The sequence below is a fragment of the Cydia fagiglandana genome, chromosome 5 (assembly GCF_963556715.1).
Source record: "Cydia fagiglandana chromosome 5, ilCydFagi1.1, whole genome shotgun sequence".
Lineage (NCBI taxonomy): Eukaryota > Metazoa > Arthropoda > Insecta > Lepidoptera > Tortricidae > Cydia > Cydia fagiglandana.
The window spans coordinates 7,418,991-7,444,036 of NC_085936.1; the positions used below are offsets into that span (position 1 = coordinate 7,418,991).

General features: G+C 35.7%; 2 protein-coding genes across 3 annotated transcripts in view; both read right to left on the reverse strand.

Annotated features, from left to right (window-relative positions):
- Nucleotides 1-25,046, reverse strand: part of LOC134664380 (serine protease nudel) — a 389,278-nt gene that overhangs the window by 159,081 nt on the left and 205,151 nt on the right. The gene's annotated exons all lie outside the window — the stretch shown is intronic.
- Nucleotides 1-25,046, reverse strand: part of LOC134664383 (acetylcholinesterase-like) — a 75,258-nt gene that overhangs the window by 9,851 nt on the left and 40,361 nt on the right. For both annotated transcript variants that reach the window (XM_063520971.1, XM_063520972.1), the window contains exons 3-5: nucleotides 13,833-13,975; nucleotides 12,401-12,553; nucleotides 1,209-1,372 (exon numbers count right to left, since the gene is read on the reverse strand). In XM_063520971.1, the coding sequence (XP_063377041.1) occupies nucleotides 1,209-1,372; nucleotides 12,401-12,553; nucleotides 13,833-13,975 (460 nt within the window). The remainder of the gene's footprint in view (nucleotides 1-1,208; nucleotides 1,373-12,400; nucleotides 12,554-13,832; nucleotides 13,976-25,046) is intronic.

Here is a 25,046-nt window from a genome sequence, read left to right on the forward strand (position 1 = left end):
TCTGCTATTGCGGCAGTTTATAATTTATATAGTAGTGTGTCTACTTGAAATAAAAACAAATTAACATATTTTCTGAAAAAATAATCTTCAGCTATTTGTATGTAAGCTTAATTAAGAAAGTTGAAATTTGTACTGCAGGTCACTTAATGTAACAAATAAAATGCATATCCCTAAGAAATAAGAAATACGCAGAGAAAATTTCAAAAAAATTAAGTCGCGGGTAACAACTAGGTAGGTACTACTAAACCAGCGTTATCTACATCTAATACATTTCCCGCGTAATCTCAGAAGCTAAGCTGATTTTTACCGAAAGTCGCACGAAAGTTCAACGAGTTTCCCTTCTGTAATCAAGATTTTAAGAAAGGAACTTCTTAGTAGATTTGTACTAAGTAAGAACTTTTGTTATAAATAACCGTAATCAATAGTAAAAATCGCGTTGAAAGTAAAAGTTGCTAGAATAATAGGAAATGGACATTACTATAATGTGGTATAGATTATATCGTCGGGTGACAAGCAAAAGTCACTAAGTACTATCAAAAAATTAAAGTAACAATGCACTTTATTATACTTGTAACATGCTTTATTGTCTAATAATTTCAATGGTGTTAGTTAGTGACTTTTGCTTGTCACCCGACGATATATTGATTAGATATAGTTATTATAGTTAAGATAACTTTGATGTTTAAAAAAAAAATTAAGAATATCCATAGTTTTTCATAGTTGGAAGTGTCACTTCTGTATGGTCGTACAGTCACCTGCAATATTATGTTACTCCTCGAAGGCTGCACAAATATGTAATACGCCCTTATGGCTCTACAAATAAGATCGTGTCAGATATTTTTGCGGCCATTGTTGTGTAACATATTATTGCAGGTGACTGTACGTACTATTATTTTTTATTTTATTCTATGGCGGTACGATAACGATCTGTCAGTATAAAGAGTGATGTTTTTTGGTTGAAGGAATATCACTTTTAACACTGTCCAACACACACTGCACCATTTGTAACAGGACGGCGGCCAACTGGACGCCGTTGCTAAATACCGTTGAGCAGATAGAGTGGAGGCAGATCTCCGTGAGCTCGGTTTCGGCGAAAGCTGGCGGGATACCGCTCTGGACCGATCAAAGTGGCGTGCTCTTGTGTTGGAGGCCAAGACTCATTTTGGGTCACCGCGCCGACCAAGTAAGTAGTAAGTGAATAATCATACCCAGTAAGAGCAAATCTAGTGAAAGACTGCATGATGTGAGCGGCCAGGTCCCGCTCCCTCGTATGGTACTGGAGCGACATGTTGAGCGGGTGCCCGAACACATACTCCATCTCGTCCCCGTGCATCACACCCATCCACTCGCCCCAGAGGCTTGTGCTCGTGCGCTGGAAATTAAATAGAATAAATATATATTTATACATAAGCAAGAAAAAATTTTGTCAACCGCTTGACGTGACAGTTCGTGACTGGACGGGTCATTTCTTTTAGAATTGGGTCCTTTATAGGTTTTTTTATACTGTATTGGTAGGTACTAAATATTTAATTTTTAATTCGAATTTTCTTGTAATTTAATTTGAATAAATGTAAATGAACCTATTTATTCAATATTTATAAACTGAACAAGCGTCTGTCAAACCGTCAAGTAACCGTCAAAATATTGTTTGATACACACTTTTATTGCCGACTGTACTTTTTTCCTTTACATTTACTTACATCAAACTATATATATATACAGGGTGTCCCACGGCTATGCCACATGGAGGGAAAGTACCCCAAATATTGTAGATGGGACATTTTACTGAAAGAAGACATTATTTTAATTTAAAAAACAATTTAAACTGCATTCATAGATATTGAAATAATTACATGGTTGAATCGGGAATCGAACCCGCTACACGAGAAATAAATCACCCTGTAGCTTTATCATACCGATCGAAAGGCTTCATCATAAGGATTATTTTTTGCTAAATAACATAGTGTCAGAAATAAAAGGAAGCCCACGAATTTTAACATTTTTAATTCTCAATTAATCAATTTAATAAAAATGTAGTCTCATTCTGTTGATACAAAGCCGCACTCTTTTGATTATTTCGCTGAATTTCACATCAAATGTTAAAATTCATGGTCTTCCTTTTATTTCCGACACTATGTTATTTAGCAAAAAATAATCCTTATGATCAAGCCTTTCGATCGGTATGATAAAGCTACAGGGTGATTTTTTTTTCTCGTGCGGCGGGTTCGATTCCCGGTTCAACCATGTAATTATTTAAAAATCTATGAATGCAGTTTAAATTGTTTTTTAAATTAAAATAATGTCTTCTTTCAGTAAAATGTTCCATCTACAATATTTAGGGTACTTTCCCTCCATGTGGCATAGCCGTGGGACGCCCTGTATATATATACTTTTCGAGACCTTTCAAATGAGCCTAAATTCAATGTGTTTATGTTTTCCCATTGAGGAGTTCCTTTGGTTACCTTCCAACTGCATCGTCAGATCAGCTCCATGTTAGCATAATATTATTGCATTGTCATTGGAAATTAAGGTATTAAGACGATTTCTAGCTTGCTGAGAATTAATTCTTGGAAAAAATCTAATTTGATTGGCCTAGAACTAGATGGTCGAAGTAACTGGAATATAAAATTCTATAAAGTCCGAGTGATCAAACAGCGAGGAATTATTTTCCATGTCAATGTCGGATCAAGCGGCCGGGAAGGAAAATAACGAGTTACTTTAAATTGGAGGTGAATTAGATAAATCAGAAACCTTACCTAAAGTTAAATTGACGCTCGCTCTGTATAGTAAAATTTGGGTTTTAATTATTAACAGAGTACAATAAATAATCTACTTGCTAGGGTGTTTCATTTTTCCGAATTTTCGATTTTCATCTGACTTTGCTCGAATTCTTGTTCTAACTGATAAAAAAAAATTATACGTTTAAAAAAATTAAAATCGGTCAACATTTAGAGGTTGCACATCATCAACAAAGATTTTTCAAATAACCAACGACTCTACATCGGAGGGTAGAAAATGGTTTAAGCGGCTATCATCAAAGCGGAGAGTAGTGTGATACTGAACCTTCTACATATAAATAAAATTTAAAATGAGTAATAAACTTCGATTTTTGTTACTCGATAAATGTTCTAATTAAGATTTTTCAGTTTTTCCACCTTTTTCCAAAGGAAAAGTGCTTTTATCGTGTTTTAGACGCAAAATTCAGTTTTCTCATTCGATTTCAGTATCAGTTCATTATATTTTGTCATTTTAGAAAATAGTTCATTTTCCCGCAATGTATGGGGTTCTCACTCTACCTTTTCAACTTGTGCAACCTCTAAACGTTATTCGATTCTTTTGAAAATTGAAGTAGATAGTTTTTAGAGTGGGGAGACTCCATTGGTGAGCAAAGTCAGGAAAAATATTACAACTTATTTTTCTCCGTACAAAAGTGAACCACCCTGTACTTGCTTATAAAAAACCTCATGAGATCACAAAAAAAATGTTTTTAATGAATGTCTAAGTTAATTAAGCCTTAAGTGAAGAAGTTTTTGTTCACCTGGGGCTAATTGGATGCAGCTATTAGACGTAAGCGCACAATTAGTGTTTGTTAGAAATCCGATATTGGCAAGAAAAGTTCACGATTAACCATTTAATTAGATACCTCCCGGAACCATGACGACATTTCAGCAGAATTTCTATTGCATGTTTTATTTCGACGTTTTATTTTTTTACTTTTCTTATCCACCTAATGCTAGAGGCGTGGTCGCACTCACAAACATACCTGTTGTTATATAATGGTCACTTTATTTGTTCAGAACAAGGGAACACGGTAGGTAGGTAAGTTAGATTTTGTAGCATGATGTTTTGTAGATACTTTTACTTCGTATTTTAACTCATGGCGATGTTACATAAAATAATGCGATATCCAGGGTTAGCAGCTAACTCGGTGTTAACCGGTTAAACTCGGAGTCACCAGTACCTATAATTTAATCCTGTGTTAACGGTAAACTCCGAGTTAGTGGCTAACCCCTGCATGATGCAAGTGGACCTAAAATGATCAATTATTTAACACTTGAAAAAAATTGTATTCCACAATTTTGATACAGGTACAATCGACGTCATAGATATGTTTACATTTTTCGCCTTATTGCAAAGGAGTAAGGTTCAAAGTGACGTCGGCTGTACCTAAATAAAAGCTTAAGATGGATTCATCGTGTAAATTAATCAATAAGTTTTATGAAAGTATAATAACATAATTATGTGTGTCAGTAAGTACATACTTACCTACGCCAGCGGTTAAGGCTGCCATAATCATCCTGAAATATATTTTGTATTCGTACCGCCGTAATAACTCGTATTAGCATATAAACGACACACTTAACGTAACACGTAAGTTCACCATAACACCATAATTAACATAAGCTCCTTAAAAGATAATTCATACAAATTTACATTAATAAATAGTTAAAAACCGGGCAAGTGCGAGTCGGACTCGCGCACGAAGGGTTCCGTACCATAAAGCAAAAAAAAAATGGAAAAAATGCACAAAAAAAAACAGTCACCCATCCAAGTACTGACCACGCCCGACGTTGCTTAACTTTGGTCAAAAATCACGTTTGCTGTATGGGAGCCCCACTTAAATCTTTATTTTATTCTGTTTTTAGTATTTGTTGTTATAGCGGCAACAGAAATACATCATCTGTGAAAATTTCAACTGTCTAGCTATCACGGTTCGTGAGATACAGCCTGGTGACAGACAGACGGACAGACGGACGGACGGACGGACGGACGGACAGCGAAGTCTTAGTAATAGGGTCCCGTTTTACCCTTTGGGTAGGGAACCCTAAAAAGTTATAAATTAACAATTTATAACTTTCATCATTTAATTGCCTGTTTTAAAGCCTTCTTATTACCTTCGAGCAACACGGAAGGGAGGCGGCATTCGCACTATTTCCCCTCTGCCGAGGTACAAGATTAGCGCGTCAATAAAATCTAGCGCGAGTAATAAAACTAGTTGCACTTGGATTTTTCACTAGACTGAGTCCAGACGCGCGCGTGAACACTGCTGCACAAAAATGCCTGTTTGCTCGGTTTTTTGTTATAAAAAGAGGTCGGGGACATCAAATTTACAAAAAGAAAGTGTTACATTTCACATGTAATATTTTTTTTTACATATCATACGTTTAATTACATTTAAATACAATTATTATATTTTAGTCTCAAGTAATTGTTGGATTTATCGATTTTACTCGCTCAGTACAAATTGCGGATCGGTAGACCGACAAATCCGACTTCTCATCTCTCAGAATACAATGACATACTTCAAAGAAAATGTGTTAGTGTGCGTGTTGTGACACTAGTCACTCGTCCGTACACAAAAAGAGATCGAGGTTTGCAAGATTTGTCTTTGACGTGTGTCATTTTCTATGTATTTGTGTCGTCATTACAGAGGGCCTACCGCAAACCACGTTCGACGTGTTGCCTCCCTGTCACACTTACGTATGAATTTACAAGTGCCATAGAGAGGCAACACGTCGAACGTGGTTCGCGGTAGGGCCTTTGATTGGATTTTGTATGTAAGTGTGTGAGAAGTGCGACTGTGTGCACCTTCCCCCCGCGAAAAATGGCAGAATGATTTGTACGGTGAGATATCGCTTGGGCCCCTCCCTTCCGACGTGTCGGAAGCCGGTGTTGCTCGAAGCTTATTACATAGTATTATAAAAAATCAACAGACAAAATTAAAATTTTTCGTTTTTATGGTTCTAAGAGTTGCAGTATAATTGTAGATTTGGTTTGGGCGGAGGTTACCACATTCAGAGTAGGTTTAATCTTGACTTTTACAGTTTCTTATTCAAGGTGACAGTCCATTTCCAACGACAGCTGCATTACTGTTCATTTTACTATGGAAATTGACAATAACAGCGACGCGTTCAGTACTAGGAGTGCAGCTGCGGTTAGAAATGGAATGTTACCATTAGTCAGCTTCTAAGTAGATCATGTTTTTATTAGGTTGGATTCGGAGTTAGGCCGTTTCTAAACATGTCTCACTATATATTCAGCAAATTTTTATTTAGTATTTTCCTCGACTTTTGGGCACTGCAGCAAACTGAAACAATATTTAAACCGCCAGTTTGCAAATATGTTTTAATTAAATCATTGCGGTTTATTCTGGGTATTCGACACGCTCCAGTGTATTTTAAGTGTTGGTTGGTTAAATTTAAAACAGCACTCAAAGTTACACTCGATGAAATAAATTACTGTTTTCCTGAATCTGTTTCGAACCAGTTATGTGATATTTTCCACTAGCGACCCGCCCCGGCTTCGCAAGTGTAGTTCAACCAATTTATCTAGGTACATATACACCTAAACCTCACTTAATAATCACACTATTGATAGATGACAACTTCATAAAAATTCGTTCAGTAGTTTTTGAGTTTATCGCGACAGACAGACGCGGCAGGGGACTTTGTTTTATACAGGGTGTTTGGTACATCGTTTGCCAAATTAAAACGGCAGATAGGTTGAGTCATTTGCTATCTTCTCAGGCCTAGAAATTTTTAATTTGGTGTATAAAAAAAATTTCACTTCTATGACAGTTTTTCGAAAATTTCAAATTTTTACTTGCGTAGTAGTAAAAAAGACTATGGCCAATTTTGTTTTTCTAGGCATGAGAAGATAGCAAATGACTCAAGCTATCTGCCGTTTTTATTTGGCAAACGATGTACCAAACAACCTGTATATGTATTGATAATATTGGATTCGGACGAAATATATATTTTAATAATAGCCTTTAAAATAAAGTCGTATTATTACTTCGTCAAGACAGCGTCATCTTATCTAGAATGCCTGTTGTTTAACTTTGCTTGTGTTCCTGCTCTCTTTTGTATTGTTTTCTTTTATTACTAGACTTATATCGACCGTGATATGAACCGTGAAATAACGGGAGGTCAAAAACAATACAAAAGGTAGGGGAGACCGAGCTGAGTTGTGACAGAGGAGAGTTGTGACATCGTCGATTTTTTGGAATCTATTAACTAGAAACTAGGTCGCAATAGTGTACGTTTGTTAGCTCGTAACTTGAACTAACAAACGCGCGCTATTGCGACCTAGTTTCTAGTTAATAGATTTCAAAAAATCGACGATGTCACAACTCTCCTCTGTCACAACTCACCTCGGTCTCTCTAATTACGGTTCATATCCCGGTGGATATAAGACTAGTGAATCTAACCGTGAATCATTCAAAATGGTTAATAATTGTATTGTAATGCCCCATAGCTATTACGTTTTTTATAATGGTAGTAAGTACAAAAATGATAAAAGGAAGAAAGTGTGGGAAAATTAAATCAGTTCCTATCATATCAATCTAACTGAATACCTAAAAGCCACTTTATTCCTCGTAACAGCGGCTCGCTGAACGTTATCAATAATTCAATTCGACCCTTCATATCGGCTGGCAAATATCTAAATTTAGGGCCGTAGCTGGAACAGTTCCCCTGAGCTAAGGTTTTAAAAGTCGGGCATAAAATTAAAAGCAGCCGTTTGGTTCACCAGGTTCGTTTAATAATGCAAGCGCACGCCTGGCCGCAAATTACCATTGCTTACAGAGTCGAACACTCATGCAAACTAGCATACAGCTTAATCCTCAATCATATTAATTACTACGCGTAATATAAGGGCGCTTATACTGGTTCGCTGTAATGTTCAACTTGATTGCGCTCGGCAAGCGATTGCAGTAACAACCCTGGGCTGCGGCGAGTCTATTATGCGTTGTCAGGCCACTAAAGGTCAACATCATGTATATGTAATGACCTCGCGAGTACGTCTAATTCATTAGTTCAGAATACTTAAATGCAGCTTAAGCGGCAAGTGGCAGTCTGAATCTTGGAACCTACCTATTTTAAGCAATGCCGGCGTACATTATTTGAGTTTTCTCTTTAACAATAAATTAATTGACCAATTGACTCAGCACTTGCTTATAATCTCCGGTCAAGGTCTTTCATACGTCCTCCTGCGAAGATTAGTAAGTGTGAATTGAATAGAATATTAGTGAATATCCACATTTCAACTACTTACATAATTATCTTCTAGCTTTTTAAACTTCGGTTACTTGAAATAATATGACCTAAAATATTTATTTCAGGACCAACGCCCCACAAACCCTCACCGTCCCAACAGAAAACCAGCCTCAGTTGCATGTGATCGAAATATACCGGAGGTACAAATCAGACGTGTCCAGAACAGAAATGGAAACAGCGTCGGGCGGAACCCGAAATACCTCGCTGTTAATCTGTGACCTTTGCCACGGGTCACGTCTGACCCATAATTTATTAAAACTGACCACAGTCGTTTGTTACGTAGCCGCTTGAGTAATCTTACGCCTTTGTCTGACTTGTGGAAGCAAAACTTACTGTAGATATGAGTTATTAATGTGGCATTCAATAAAAATTGCAAATATTGTAATCAAACCAATTTACCTTCATTACTTCGTAATCTCGTCCTTTTTAAAGACAACCATTATCTTATCAACAGTTTGAATAGGTAGGTAGGTGCTTAAACTTCTTATTCATATTAATTTTTAGTTAAAATCATCATCATCATCATCTCAGCCATAAGACGTCCACTGCTGAACATAGGCCTCCCCCTTGGACCTCCATACGTGCCGGTTGGAAGCGACCCGCATCCAGCGTCTTCCGGCGACCTTAACAAGATCGTCTGTCCATCTTGTGGGTGGACGTCCTACGCTGCGCTTGCTAGTCCGTGGTCTCCACTCGAGCACTTTTCGACCCCATCGGCCATCTTCTCTGCGTGCAATGTGGCCTGCCCATTGCCACTTCAGCTTGCTAATCCGGTGGGCTATGTCGGTGACTTTAGTTCGTCTACGGATCTCCTCATTTCTGATTCGATCACGTAGAGAAACCGAGAAACGTAAAGAATTTAGTTAAAATATATTTTGATTATTACTATTCCAGTGAAAAGAACCTTCGTAAAAACTAGGTTATATGTGAAATGCTGACAAAATCCGTCATATTTGTTAACATTATTTGCAAAATATTGCGCTCCACTTTGAATATACCTGCTATATCTAAACAGCTATATACATAAAACAGTCGCGTGACAGACGACACACAGCCTAAACCATTAAACGTAGGACCTTGAAATTAAAAACATAATATTCTACGAATGTTGTAGTAGGTAGGTACTCCAGTACGAAAGGAATTTTGGAAATCTAACCATTTAAGGGGGAATGGTGTTGAAAAAATTTGCGACTTCTACGTTGACGTACCAGCAGGCGAAAGCTAGTATAATATCGGATTATTTTACAGGCTAGAAATATGAAAAATCATATTTTATTCTAGTGTTATTCGATTCTTTATTTGGCGTTGTAGTGTACACGATTAAAACAAGTAAATATTAAGAAATGAAAAACCGTTAAAAAAACACCAGAAATCGTAAAAAATTGACACTATCAATTATCATTAGGACTATTTTTTGCAGTACAAAGTAGGTATTAGTATTATTAGTTCTTACTATAAAATAGAGCCTTTGACGTCTTTGACGGTCACGAGTCAGAGACTTTTTTAGTATGAGTTAAGTTTATGCGTCTTTTCTGTGGACATCTTAAACTAAACCGACGTTAGAAGCCTAATTTTCTACTATAGGCATTCTTATACGCAAGTTAAAAACAGTTCTTAAAAAGTCGTATGATGAAAATCTTGATGAGTACATATATCCAAATCATTACCTATTTTAATGTTAACAGAAACGACGCTAGTTTTCCCGAAAGTTTTTGACCCTCATAGGTCATAACATCATTATTTTCTGACAAATCGCGCCATCAACGGGCAACGTATGATTTATCGGCAACCATTTATCTCATTTTAGCCGCACAAGGGTCGCCGGGTACACCTTTATAATGTCAAGTTCGTTTATCTAAATTTATTTCTGCGTTAAGTATCGTTACGTCTTCAAAGAATTGAAGTCTGACTAGTCACCTGAAGAAAGTGCTACGAATTCGGACCCGTTGGGTATTAACCGTTGAAACTTCTGGACTAAGATAAATAATTCATATAAATTATTTGTTTCTCCATTTTGGAATTCACGGGCCTACAAAACCCGGTCTTTTGATAGGCTTGCGTGGGGATATAGATCCAACACGTAGAGGCCCCTTGGAGAGCTTTTATGTCATGTAGAACGCCTGCTGGAACCCGTTCACAGGCGCAACAATAAACACTCATGAACTGGTCGCAGCAGGCATTGGGACTATTGTAGGAAAAGTAAATAGTATACCGGTCTATGGATTGAAGTTTGGGTGGACAATGAGACTGGGCTATTGTAGAGAACTCCGGACACCTGCCATAACAATACTAAAACACGTTATCGAGGCAGGTGATGACTTGCCGCTGACTAGATGGGTCCCTGGAACTGCCGTCGTGAAGACGATCAGGAGCAACATCGGTGTGAACGGCTCAGGGGTGTCGAGAGGTGTGCGCCGCTTTCTACCCAGTGGCTGTTACCAGCCACTGTGCCAACTCGCGTCTTATGCATCTTTCACTTCCACCCCTGGAGCATATAGCTCTAACGACTCCTCTCTGGACAGCCAATTAAGGCAAGCCAGAGCTGAGAGTCCTGCTCCCCTTGGGGTCCACTCCTCCGATCGACGAAGACACGCCGGAGACGGAGACCCTGACCGACTCTCGGGAGCACTCGGGTCCGTGGGGTCGTTACTCCCCAACAGCTCGCCATTATTTTCAATTATTTTAGTCCTTTCAGGTATTTTGCTATTAGAATTTTGATCAACAAAAAATAAATAATAGAAGATACTGCGCACACCGTAGGCAAGTTTTAATTTAAACAAAATAAGAATATCAAAATTAAAGACTATTTATCTTTAAGATATTTAAGAGATGCTTTAACAGGATTTGTATTGATAAGATAAGATAAAGATAAAAGATAAAAAATAGTTCATTCAAGTAGGCATATTACAATGCGCTTATGAACGTCAAATAAACCTAAACTGGCTCCAACCGTACACCTCTGCACCGAGAAGATTTAAATCCCCCTCGATTGGAGGAATGTATCCCAATATGGGACCGGCAACAAACTCGGCGGGACACATCTTTTCAAAACATTATTACATCTTATAATTGACATGCATTACGAGTAATTAAGAAAAATACTGTATTTTATATGTATTTTATTGTATTGTATATTTTGTGTTCCCAAGGCATATTATACTAGTACTAACCTAATCTACCTTCCTTATTTAAATGATGAAAACAAATTAGGCAATATTTGTGAATTAATTACCATAATCTTTGGAGGTCAACAGTAGGCGTTGATGTTGAATTATCGGAAATCCATTATCAAAGGTCAGCTGAAAGTGGAATCCCCAAGTTTGCTTCAAGTTTGGGCGTAAACAATTTATTGTCTTGAAGTTTGTGTTTGTTATGGCTGAACTTTTGCATTTAATTTTAACTTAGGTTGAATGGAACTGTTATTGTACCTATTCAATATCATTTATTTTTGAAGTTCAATATCACTAATTCTATGATAAAAATACTTGTAGGTACCTATTAAAAAGTATTTACCCTAATGAAAATCACATGAATAGGGTGGCTCAAGCATTGTTAATAAAGTCACCCGGCACACATAGTGAAATCTAAAAGTACCAAACATTTCTCCCTTAAAAATTCCACTGCAAATGTTACGTGTTCATATGAAACCCAACATTTACTCTGCCTTCAAAACTCGGCCGCATGGATTTCGCTTTGAGCTTAGTGTTGCAGCGTTAAGTCAAAAAGCGAATGTAGCTGGCAGCGCTTCTGTAAGAGCCCTCGTGTTTGGTTCGTTAGCCAAATTAACGTGTTAGCCGTCCCGGCTGTTTGGAGAGCGTCTTCATCACGGTACCTTTGAAAGCCAGGATCGACGTTCACTTGTTTTGGTGGCACGCGGTATGGGATTCACACAAATATAACGTCGTGAATACAGGTTTGTGGAATATTTCAAGGTTTTTTAAATGTTTAAAGCTGTAGCGATTATATTTGGACTATTATTGAAAGACTAAAAACTGATACGTCTGTTGTGCGTCCTATTAATTATATACTTTGCTCATATTAGTAGTAATTAGATAATAATAACTCCTAAATCACATAGGGCAGAAGTACCGTGTCTTTTTTCAGCTTTACACCGTTTATAGTCAGTTGACATTTGAATCAATGTAAGGTAAGGTGGGGTAAGAATGACATAGTTTATTTTTCTCGGGGCAAGATTAACAGTATAAGGATTCCATATAAGTGATTGTCTAACCCCCCGGTGATAGTCTTACCCCACCTTACCTTATAGGAAACAATTTTTTTTTATAGCTTAGTACGATATCGAATCGAGTTCGCAAAGGTATGTAGTTAATAAAAAAACTTACGTGCGTAAAGTAGTAGTAGTAGACGTCAACGCCAGTTTCAGCCAGAACCTCCGCGAAGTAATTAGTGGGGCACACAAAGAAGTAATCGCTCACTATGTCTGCTATCATCTTCTGGTTCAGATAACCGTCGGTTATTTCTTCCCAATCCGTATACTGGAAAATAAAAATTATAATGTAGTAGGTACTTAAAATATATATTCTATACACTGGCGGTATTATAGAGCCTGTCCCGGAATCCAGGACAATATATACACTTCGATAGCTACAAAAATCGGGAGCAACGAAAAAGCTGGGCTTTCACCATAGCATTTAATGACAACTGATCTAAAAACAAAATACCATAAAAACATAGACAAAATGTATAAAAAGTATAAATAACATATAAAACCTCAAAGTAGTCCTCGACAGAGCCTCTGCACATTATTCTTTATGAATTAAGCGCCACTTGCACCATTCCTCTAACCCGGGTTAACCGGTTAAACCTGGAGTTACCATGGTTACCAGTACACTTTGACACTGGGTTAACGCTTTAACCGCTTAAACCCGGGTTACTGGGATGGGGCAAGTCGCCCTCACCATTCTAATCGTGACAGCAATGCTGCAACGACATCAATGTAATTATCAAGAAAATTGACAGTGATACCTAATGGCTCGCATCATCGTTATAGCAGCAACGTGGTAACAGTAACTGCTGTACTGGCTATCCGAATATCACCTTTAAACGCATTGCTTTAGCTGCAGTGGTTATCCTAATATGATATTTAAACGCATTGATTAAGCTCATTCGCGTGGCATAGGTAACCTACCTACTAGACTTAATCTGTGCGCCGATGAAAAACACTAATGTGTGCAAGACGAAAATTTGTGACATCACTGCAATTAAGTTAGTAGGTAGTATCAAACACTAGTACGGATGGAAAAATAGTAAAGTAGTTTTATGTATTACTAAGTATTAAACAATACTAGGAGCGTCATTCCAAATACTTTAATACGTGTTAGGAACGGACAGTACCGTTTTACGATATTGACGGTAATTGCAAATGACATTTCCTTTTTAGTTCTTCCTCTGCCTGCGTTTAGATGCATGCGATCACTTATTACACACATTACACATACATTAACCAAGAGATCTGATTACACAATGTCATGCCAATAAATTGAGTAAAAAAATATAACGTCAGGCATACAGGATGAAATTTTCATCTCTGACCAAATTCTGAGGGGTGAATATGTAGGTCATACTTAACAAGTTTTACTATGGGACCAATGCCGAAATCGCGAAATAAAAGCTGCCGTTTCATACATTTCGGTGAATTAGAGTCAATGTTTTCTATAGGTAGAACAGCTAATTTTTTTTTTTCGTTTTTTCGGTTTTCGCCTATCCACCCCTCAGACTGAGTATGGTCAGAGTGAAATACATTTTAATACTTACTTGAAAAATGATTGCTTCTTTTTTAATATTAGAGAAATCCTTGAAAATCGTGTTGATGATCTCTAAGAATTTTTCTCTCTGTAGAAAACTCGGTCCGTCCTTTTCGAAATAATCGAGAAAATCGTATAACAAGAAATATGTTCCTGTAAAAGAAATACTTTTATTAGTGCAAGATCAATGCATTGCAGTTTTATTTATTCAAGATACTTTGGTGGATCAGGTTGAAAGTTATAAAAATAAAACAACCAACTTCCATAATACCTACATATTATAACGCTACGTCTTACGTAGGCGAACAACGCGCGAACGCGGCGCGGCGCGGCGCGGCGAAAGCGGCCGCCGCCGCGCCGCGCCGCGCCGCGCCGCCTGACATTCGCGTGCAAATCGCGCCGCACCGCGTTCGCAACGAGATCGCTTACGTAGGACACTTCTATGGGCATCAAAGGATTGATTTCGCCGCGCCGCGCCGCGCCGCGTTCGCGCGTTGTTCGCCTACGTAAGACGTAGCGTAACGGGTCTCTATTGTTTCTCACAATAGTTTTAAGTCATAATTGCTAAGTGACAATAAATAAACAAATAAACAAATATTGTATGGTTTGTCCGAATTTTCGTTAGTCATAATTGGTTTTTCTCAGAAACGCGTAACTTTTCAGGATTGCCATAAAACAAACCTAACCTAAGCCAACCTATCTACAATATAACCTTACGAAAATCCTGAAAAGTTTACAGTTTCAGCTTTATGACTAACGATAATATGACAAACAATACATTATGACTTAAAACTTTATGGGAAACAAAGGGACTCCATTATAACAATTTAACCTCTCACCACAAATTTAAGTATACGAACGGGTTACCGTCAAATTCCTCAATATTGTCAGGTATATAAAAAAACCCTGATTTTTTACAAAAGAGTTGTAGCTATAGGTACCTATTATCTTTAATAATGGGAGAATGACAATAATTGATAGGAATTAGACGAAAGAGTTAGAAATTTGTAATTCTTTACAAACCAGTTGGCGTTTTGTAAAGAATCACAATTTTCTAACTCAGGCAATGTTGAGCAAAGTAGGCAATGTTGACGATGTTTTCCATTTATATATTTATTGGTATTTGATGCTTAGTGTGGCAGTAAGTAAAGTTAGCAATCGCAAAAGAGGTTAATGAGAAAAAGTAATTGCTATACGTATGTCTGAGCACAGAAGTAGATTTATTTATTACACTATTGTAACATTTGTAACAATTCAAATTCAATTTCAATTCAATATCTTTAATGTCAAAAACACATGTCAAAATACACAATACAAAATAAAATTAAAATTAAAAATAGTAACATAACTTACACTAACTTAAAAACAATATATATATACAAATGTCAGAAGAATATTTACAAATGTCAAAATAGTAATATATACAAATGTCAATAAGACCATTAGAAAACAAAAAATACAAGTGTCTTAAATATTACGGAATCATCTTACATTAAATTTACTATAAAATTCTTTTACTGTATAGAAAGCTTGGTCAATTAAAAACGCTTTTAACTTAGTAACAAATAGCTCATAAGAAGCCGCCTCTTTTATTTCACGGCTCAGGCTATTATAAATTTTAATACCAACTACCCCCAACGAGTTGGACGATTTTACTAACCTGACAAAGACGGATTTAATATCACGATCAGTTTGCCTTTGATCAGGTCTACGCATAACAAATTCACTTTTGTGCTTATACATATATTTTGCCACCTCAAGTATGTATAAACAGGGCACTGTTAGAATTTTTAACTCACGAAAATACTCTTTAGTTGGAGTGAATGGCGGCACCCCAGCCAACATTCTAACCGCTCTCTTCTGCAGTATGAAAACTCTATCCCTGTCGGCTGCCAGCCCCCAAAGGTCAATACCGTACACAAGGATTGAGTTTACATACGCGTAATATGCCATACGGAGGTTCTCACGTGAAAGTGCAGGAGCAAGCCGAGACAACGCAAACGACGCTTTGGCAAGTCTACTAGTAAGTCCATCAATATGTTTATCCCATTTTAAGCCGCAATCAAATTCAAACCCTAGAAAACGCACATTCTGCACCTGTGGAAGTGTAATGTTATTTATCGTTATGTCCAGAGGAGTGTGATACAGTCCTCTCAGCCAGAAATGCATTATCGATGTCTTATTAAGATTAATTAAAAAGCCATTTACTCGAAACCAACATGTCAATTTTAGTACCGTATTCAGAACGTTCTCTTTTAGCTCATCAAAAGTATCACCTATAACAATGGCACATCCATCATCAGCAAACATTATAAAATTACCATCTTCAAACAAACTAATGAGGTCATTTACCATCACCAAAAACAGGAAATTCCCAACCGCTGAACCCTGAGGGACAGAGCAGTCCTCAAGGGTCCTCACCTCAGACTTAGTGGCCCCTCCATCTACCGACACTACCTGTTCTCTGTCCTTCAGAAAGGATCTAATAAAATTTAAAAGACTACCTTGTACACCATATCTTTGCAACTTATGTAACAATAATTTGTGATCAACCAAATCAAACGCTCGGGACAAGTCACAAAAAACCGCTGCAACCATTTTCTTTTGGTCAATATACTGGAGGACACGCTGATGGACTGCACGAGCAGCATCTACCGTAGACCTGCCGTGGCGATACGCATACTGGTGATCATGAAGTAACTTGTTTCTTTCAAAGTATTCCATTAACCTATTACAAAGCCCTAGCTCAGCAACTTTCGACAGTGCTGGTACTAATGATATTGATGTGTTATGACTTATGACATAAGTATGTTATTCGATATTAGTTTCTTGTTAGGTATCAGTTTTAGGTAGTTACTCATAATGTTAAACAATAACACAATAATATAATATAAGCCCTCCGGACGTCACAGACCTGGGCCCAATTTTCTATTTGCAGGGTTTTACTTTATAGGTACTTAGTTTTAGTTTAGTCGGTTTTTTTTTGTTGATTTGTACGTACATGATGGTCCTTCTTGACTACATGACAGCGTTATAAAACCGTGTCCATCACTTTCTATCCCACGGTGTTAAAAAGTGACAGTTATTTATCACGTGGATAAAGGCATCCATAATACGCCTGCTGTAATACGAATTACCGGGCCATCGCCGTGGGCGTTCGGCAAACATCGTTACCCGTATAAGCCACCGCAGACAACAACAGCTAACTCACTTTATCGGTAACAATCACTTTCCTGAATTATATTTACTCAAATACGCCCACATAATAGCGCGATTTTAGCTACACTAGGTAAACCGGCTACGCCGCGCCGTAGCGCTACGAGTATGATAATAGTAGTACTAGTACCTATGCCCAGTTGTACTGATTTTACAAAACTATGTTTGTTTCGTTACTTGGCTTTTAAATAAAATGCCCACACATTTGATGTATGAATAAATAAATAGAAATGTGCTGTGTTTATTTGTAGTTTTAGTATAGGTATAAGTTAGTTTATAGGTATTTATTGTATTAACTAGTATTTTCGACTTATCTAATAAATGAGATTACATAGAATTAAATAAATATGTTATTAGAAATCTCATATATGTATCTATTTAAAAAAATAGTTTGATTACACGTAAAACAATTTATTTAGGTATGAACGTGTTAGCTTTCTTCGTTACCCACAGTTTGTTCGGAGTCTGCTCATGGCACCTCTAACGAACTGTTTGACACGTCATCACCCTAATCGGGCCAACAAACCGGCAACCACGCTTGTTACTGTTTAAAGAGATAACAAAAAGGAACACCTCTATTCTACTATAGTACATTATTGCAGAGGCCGGGAAAGGGCAATTCGTGGATGAGTTTCGATTTTCGTTTCGACAAAGAAGACGAATCCACGAATTGCTATTCCTGCCGAGGCATATATAGTGCTTTTCTCCAAACATGCGAGGAAATAAGCTAAAATAATTATTATTTAACCATCAAGCATCACTCAAATCAAACCTTCACATCCAAAATGTCAAAAACAATTTCCCTCTTTAATTAATTTTTAAAAGTTAAAGTTACAAACTTATTCTGCCATTCAGTATTCGTTCATTCAATATAATTGTGCAATATAGTTGGTCAAACCAACTTTTCAGTCAGTAAGAACCAGGAAAACTATACCCATCCTTTTCTTTTGGGTGCTAGTACTAGTGTAAGACAAAGATAGTATGATTCTCTTTGTCTATGTTTGAAATGAGAAAGTCCTTTGACAAACTATATAAGCTTTATGAACACGGATGAGATTAAAAAAAAATATAAAAATAATCTTTGATTTTATTAAGCAGTATTCGCACGACCATACACGTGAAATGATAGCTGATCGGGTCGTGTAGAAGCGGCTCGCGGCAATAATAATTGGCCGTTTGCGTTTTTTATTATTAAAAAGTAAAAAACACTACAGTAATAAGTTATTACTGTAGTGTTTTTTTACTTCCCGTCCGCTAGAACAGGACAGCTATAGTTTGATGTTTTTTAATTAGAGTTTGACATTAACGAAGAACTTCCCGTAGTATATTTGCTACAGTAATGTGAACATTTCCGAGCATATTGGAGAAAACTTATTTTATCAACCACACGTCTTACATTAAGTTGTGTTGAAATTTGCACTGTGTTACATGCGGGTAAAGGTTAGTATTGCATGTATTGATTGGGTTATTTACGAGCTTGGGAAAATAATTGGTCGATTTATTTTACGACTACCGCTCGTAATTTTGCTTTGTTTCGTGCCTTTCCGCTTCCCTTATTTATTGGGGGCGAGGCTGGGAATAAGTAATTGAATTAGATTATCGCTTGCGTTTTTTTTTTTGGGTTGTGACCAGGGACAGGAACCGGTTACCTTAACCGGGGTTTTTCATAGGGTTATTTTAGAAGCGGTTGTAAAAACCCCTACCATAACGGTAACCGTATGATAAGGTAACACTTTGATTCGGTAACCGTATCAGACACGGTTAACCTCTGTTACCGGTAACCGAAATAAAAACCCAGTCTATTCAGTTACCTCATTATAAGGTTTTTGACTAGTTCAAACGATTGCAATCTTTACGCCCACTTAAATTCAACTTGTTATTGAATAACCGAGGTTGGCATGGGCGATCTATGAAGCCTCCAGCACAAACAAGTTTTTTTGCCGTTCCTTTGCTTATCTTTATACCTACCCGTGTGGTGTGTTCTTATTTTAAATCTTATTATATTATAAATAAAATAATTAAAATAAATAATGTTAATAAATAAATAATTTAAATAAAATATATAAAGTAATAAAAAAAAAAAACAAAAAAAAAAATCAAAAAAAAAAAAAGATTAAATAAATAAAAAAAAAAATAAAAAAATAAAAAAAAAAAAAAAATAAGAAATAAAATAAATACAATAAATAACATATATAATATATAAAATAAATAAAATAAATACTTCCGGTCCTGTAATAATAAAATTATAGGTCGTCCGTTTAAAACGAATCCTTAGCCCGCAAGTAGCTTCCGAGCCTCGACAATAATGTACTAAAAATGTAGCAAACCAATAAGCAACGGATAATAAAGGTTACCATAACTGAATGAAAACCTGTTAAAAACCCTTAACAATGTTAGGGTTACCGTTTCAATAAGCTTACCATTACAATCAGGTAACCGTATGATAGGGTTACCGAATGATAAGGTAAGGAATGATAGGATTAAGCGTAAAGAGGGGTTTTCCGGTCCTTGGTTGTGACAATTTAATTTGTTTGTTTGTCATGTCAATCGCGTATTTTGATTTATTTAACACATTATACGTAATTAAAAAAGGTATGACTAATGTTATGGTATAACATATGTTGTTTCTAGGTATGTATTATATTAAGTTTGTATGCACTAATAAACATATTAAAAAAGGAACACTAAATAAAAAGACGTCCCTATTATTAACATTTTTGATAAAGTAAAATAAATAGTTACCTAATGATTATACATAACAACCTGAAAATTTATTTCAGTTTTACAACAAGTTATTAGAAAAAAATATTTCATTGTAAAATATGAAAAAATATATATATTTAAAGCACCCTTATTTTCTCATTAAGTTCGAAATTATCTTTTTCAATCGTTCAGTCCTTTTAAATTTAAGAAATAGCTCACGAATTTGACGAACCCCTTGCGACAACGAAACGCGTTTTTTATTCATACCGGGTTACTTTTAATTGAATTAAGTTTCCGGTTCAGCTGATAATGAACAATACCCATTAACCCAATTCTCGTAATTTTCCCTAAAAAGTAATTTCTTTAACGCACGTAAAAAGACAATTAAATTCAAGTCCCAAAAAAATTAATTCAGTAAGAAAAAAGATTTAAAATTAACGATGCGATTAAGTCCCGTTTACGTAACTAATAATGACAAAAGGTTTAAGTTGAAATAGAAAAATAAATCTTGAACCGCTGAATGTCTGAAATATCAATACCACACTCTCATAATACTTTGACAAATAGAGATATTTCTTTATTTGTAAAATGATTAGAATTGATGCAGATACCTTTCAACGTATTCCATCGTATGAAAAAAGGAACATCGACACGAAAAGAAGAAGAACGTAAACTGCAGAAAGACAATAAATCTCTGTAACTACCGTAAATATCGTTACTATTTCATATCTAGTGAATGCCTTATTCATTTCCCGAATCGCGCCGCTATGGCAGATAATTTTTGAACATTGTTATATCCGATATCTACCATAGCCTTAGCAGCTGATTGACATTCATATATTTCACTTTGTCTGGCTTATAGGACATAATATACATACGTACCCAATACAAGACAAGTAATAAAAATACTTATATTTACATTGGCTTTGCTCCCATATAAAATGTTAGAGATATATCATAAGAGAGCAAAGACTGTTACCCAGCCTCATGATATTCCCGAGTGCAACACAGGTTATGCAATCTCCACCGCGCAGCGCTCTGCCAGGGATTTCACATATTTATATCATGAGTGGCGGCTAGTTCTGTGCCGTGCGTGAAACTTCCAGGTGTAAATATTTCCAGTTATGTGCTCTGGAAACTTTCTTTACTCAAGGAAATATCAGTGAAAACTTTGTTTTTCCTCTATAATCATTATTTAAGTGTTGCCTAATAGCAATGTTTTACCATAACTTAATGTAAGTAGTCAGGAGTAAAAATATCTTAATGTGAATTCCTGACATTATCAATGTATTTGACAATATTCCCTATTTCAGAATATATTCTCATGAATATGGGATATTTACGAATTTAAATCTTGAGTTTTATTGAATTCCATGTTATTATATTAGATGTAAGTAAGTATATTATTGAGGTATCTTCCAATACGGGGGCGTAAATCGATAACAATAAACAATAACAATTGCACGTCGAGTCTACCGACATACTTACTAAAATAAATAAATAAAAAATATTAGGGGACATCTCACACAGATCTACCTAGCCCACAACGTACGGTATTATTTATGTATTTGTTTTTGACTACAGACTAAAGGGGCCCACTGATTAACAGTCCGCCGCACGGTATCGGCGTTGTTCGGAACTGTCAAAATTTTGTTCTAACTGACGGGCCGATACCGTCCGGCGGATTATTAATCAGTGGGCCCCTTTATGGCCTTAAATTGCGAAGCAAGATAATTGTGTTTCCTTTTATGAAAACGTATAGTAAGTAAGCAGCGGAAAATAAATAGTTGGATTTCAAGACTTCGGTTTGGGATTAAAGAATATAGAGCAATATTTCCGAACAAGACAGGTAATATTTCCTTGACCCGTCACTAGTGGCACGCTACACCCTCCACCGCGCTTATCTCTGGATTACTTTAGGAGCCCGGTAGGTCGTCAGTGTAAATGCTTGCTATAAAATTTACGTTAACATTTTAATTACCCTCGGGTTTTGTAGCAATTTTAGAGACTATTATTTTACGACCAACTCATCAGCCGGCCTAGCCAAGGTTACAATCGCTATCGCTTCGACAACGAAAAACTTTTTGCCTCTCTATCACTCTTCCATATTAGTGTGATAGTGACAGTTGCGTTTCGATCGCTACAGAGCGTTAGCGATTGGCATCTTGGCTACGCGGCCTGTTTATAAAATACACTCTCCCACTGATAGAGCATGAACTCTTCCTAACCATATTTTATTAGAATATGCCGAAATAGATCCATTTGATCCATAATAATGTAGATTTTGCAGGAAATTATTAATCTCAATAAGTTAGTATAGCCATTCACTTTTGCACTGGTCTTTTTAGGGTTCCGTACCCAAAGGGTAAAACGGGACCTTATTACTAAGACTCCGCTATCCGTCCGTCCGTCCGTCCGTCTGTCACCAGGCTGTATCTCACGAACCGATATAGCTAGACAGTTGAAATATTCACAGATGATATATTTCTGTTGCCTATAACAACAAATACTAAAAAGTACGTAACCCTCGGTGGGCGAGTCCGACTCGGACTTGACCGTTTTTTTTTTACTATTTTACTTTTCAATTCATGGTATTATAAAATTATTTTTTATGTTTTGTTAAAGTCGTCGTCAGCAAAAAGTTCTCCAAAACTCTTGAGTAAAACAATTTTAGTATTTCTAGTACATAAGTATGTCTGCGTTCAAATGCCTACCACATAAATAATATCTCAAAATATTCTCAAGTGAAGCAATTATAGAAATTCGTAAAAATCATATTTCTCATTGCAACCAGTTAAAAGGGATCATAAATCTCGCTTGATAATTTACTGCCGTAAAAGTTTTTGCATTTTTTCTCTTCACTTTACCCACTTGTTAATGACATTGAAAGTTAAATTATTTATCTTTCAAGTGACAACCACTTTTTTACATTTATTTGAAGAATAACATGCGGCTCTAAAGTAAGTATTAACTTATATTTAGGGCCCTTTCACTTGATGAACACAAAACAATTGAATTTTACTAGCCTTTTTTGGTCAATTTTAGTGGTTCTTCCTTAATTAGCTTTTGTAAACTTTAAACTTTATTCATAATAATAAATATAGAAATAATCTTAGTTTTAATTTAATTCATGGGTCAATAAAACCTGATATTTTTTTGCGCCTGGGCAATGATCTCACTCGTCGAAGATGCGTTAGGTATCAAACTATCATTTCATTAAAAAAAGTAATGATTTTAAGTGATAGTTACGTTGCATTTTTTTTATTCTGGTGTAAAGTATTCTTCGCATTGCTAATTGAAGGGTTAATAAACGTTTTTGTTATAATATAATTTTTTTATAACATGAGTTGCGAGATTACCATAGGCAAGTGCAACTTGTATTAATGTAGATAAGTACTAACATATGGACAGTCCACAACTCTATAAAACTATACTATACTCGTATTATACTCGTATACTCGTCGTCGTATAACTAGTCGTAAACTCTATAAAATGTTCACTGGATAATTTAAGCTATTGTTTAATGTTTATCCTAAATAAAAAATACTCGTGCTCATAGCATGAAGAAAACTATTATAATATAGTAGGTACTACGACTAGTGATTCTCTTTTGTTTATGACTTGAAAGTATCGTGCCCGCGGCGGTCGACTGTGAAGATGAGCTTTTATTTTGCTTTTTCTACTCCTCACTGGTAATAAAATGAAACACTAATTTAATTTATGATCCGAAGACTTAAATTATATTCTATTAATAATTTTGACTGTAATACTTTTTAGGGTTCCGTAGCCAAATGAAAAAAAATGGAACCCTTATGGATTCGTCATGTCTGTCTCTCTGTCCGTGTATGTCCCAGCCACTTTTTTCCGAAACTATAAAGACTATACTGTTGACACTTGGTAAGTAGATGTATTCTGTGAACCGCATTAAGATTTTCACATAAAAATAGAACAAAAATAATAAATTTTGGGGATTCCCCATGCTTAGAATTGAAACTCAATTTTTTTTTTCATCAAACTCATACGTCTTAAAAAATGATATTAAGGTTTTTAATATCATTTTTTTTCTAAATTGAATAATTTGCGCGAGAGACACTTCCAAAGTGGTAAAATGTGGTCCCCCTTACCCTATAACTTCTAAAATAAGAGAATGATAAAACTAAAAAAAAAAATATATTATGATGTACATTACACTGGGTAGAAATCATCACTGGCCAGACAAAGTGATGATTTTTACCTAGAGTCGCTAATAATGTGTAATTTGTATTTGTATTGTATTGTATATTGTTTGTAATTGTATATATATTTGTGTACGTATATGTATTTGTATTGTATATAATTTTTGTTGCGTTTGTTTGGAAATGACTGTATTTAATTTTATTAATATTTTTTTTGTAAATGTAATATGGGTCCTGAAACCTGAAATAAATGATTTTTTTTATTACCATGCAAACTTCCACCGAAAATTGGTTTGAACGAGATCTAGTAAGTAGTTTTTTTAATACGTCATAAATCGTAGATCGCAATTTTATTATGTTACTTGCTGCTACGGAACCCTTCATGGGCGAGTCCGACTCGCACTTGGCCGCTTTTTAAAGAATGCGGGGCACTACATTTTAAATCCTCTTGTTTATTAAATTTCTTTTCACTCTTGTTTATTAAATTAATCTATCAGAACAAAGATATAACATAGAATGAACTGAAATTTCTTAGAACTCTGAGCGGCTAGAGGGTGCATAATATAAATTTATTACGTTTTCAGTTTTGTATTTATCGTTTTTCCATGTATTTTAGTCAACAAATGGCATATCAGTCGTAATTTTGGAATTTAATCGCTTCGAAAGTCAAAAATATTGTATATGGGGTGGCGCCTTAGAACCAGGCGTGCAAATAATTTGAAAACAAAACAGAAGTTTTTATAAACCCAATTTATTTCTTTCTAGGAAAATTATTTTGATTATGCTTCGTATTGTTTTTAGTATTTCTTAATTTTATTTTATTTAAAATTATTTATTAAATTTGGTTAATTATATTTTATTTCTTGTTTTATATGTACGAGCCCCGATGCAAATTATTTCGTCTAGTTCCACGCAACAATTTTGTTTATTTTAATAAATTTTACACGTGAACATAAAATTACCCAGTAATGGGAACCATAATAGCAATGTTTAATGTAGTTTATTTTGATCGTATAATAAAATTGCATGAGACTTTTATTGCTGAAAAAAAGGACTTTTCAAAAACGTTGTCCAAATCATATTGTCATCTCCTACAGCACTGCTGCATGCATGGGCTCGAAACAAAATTG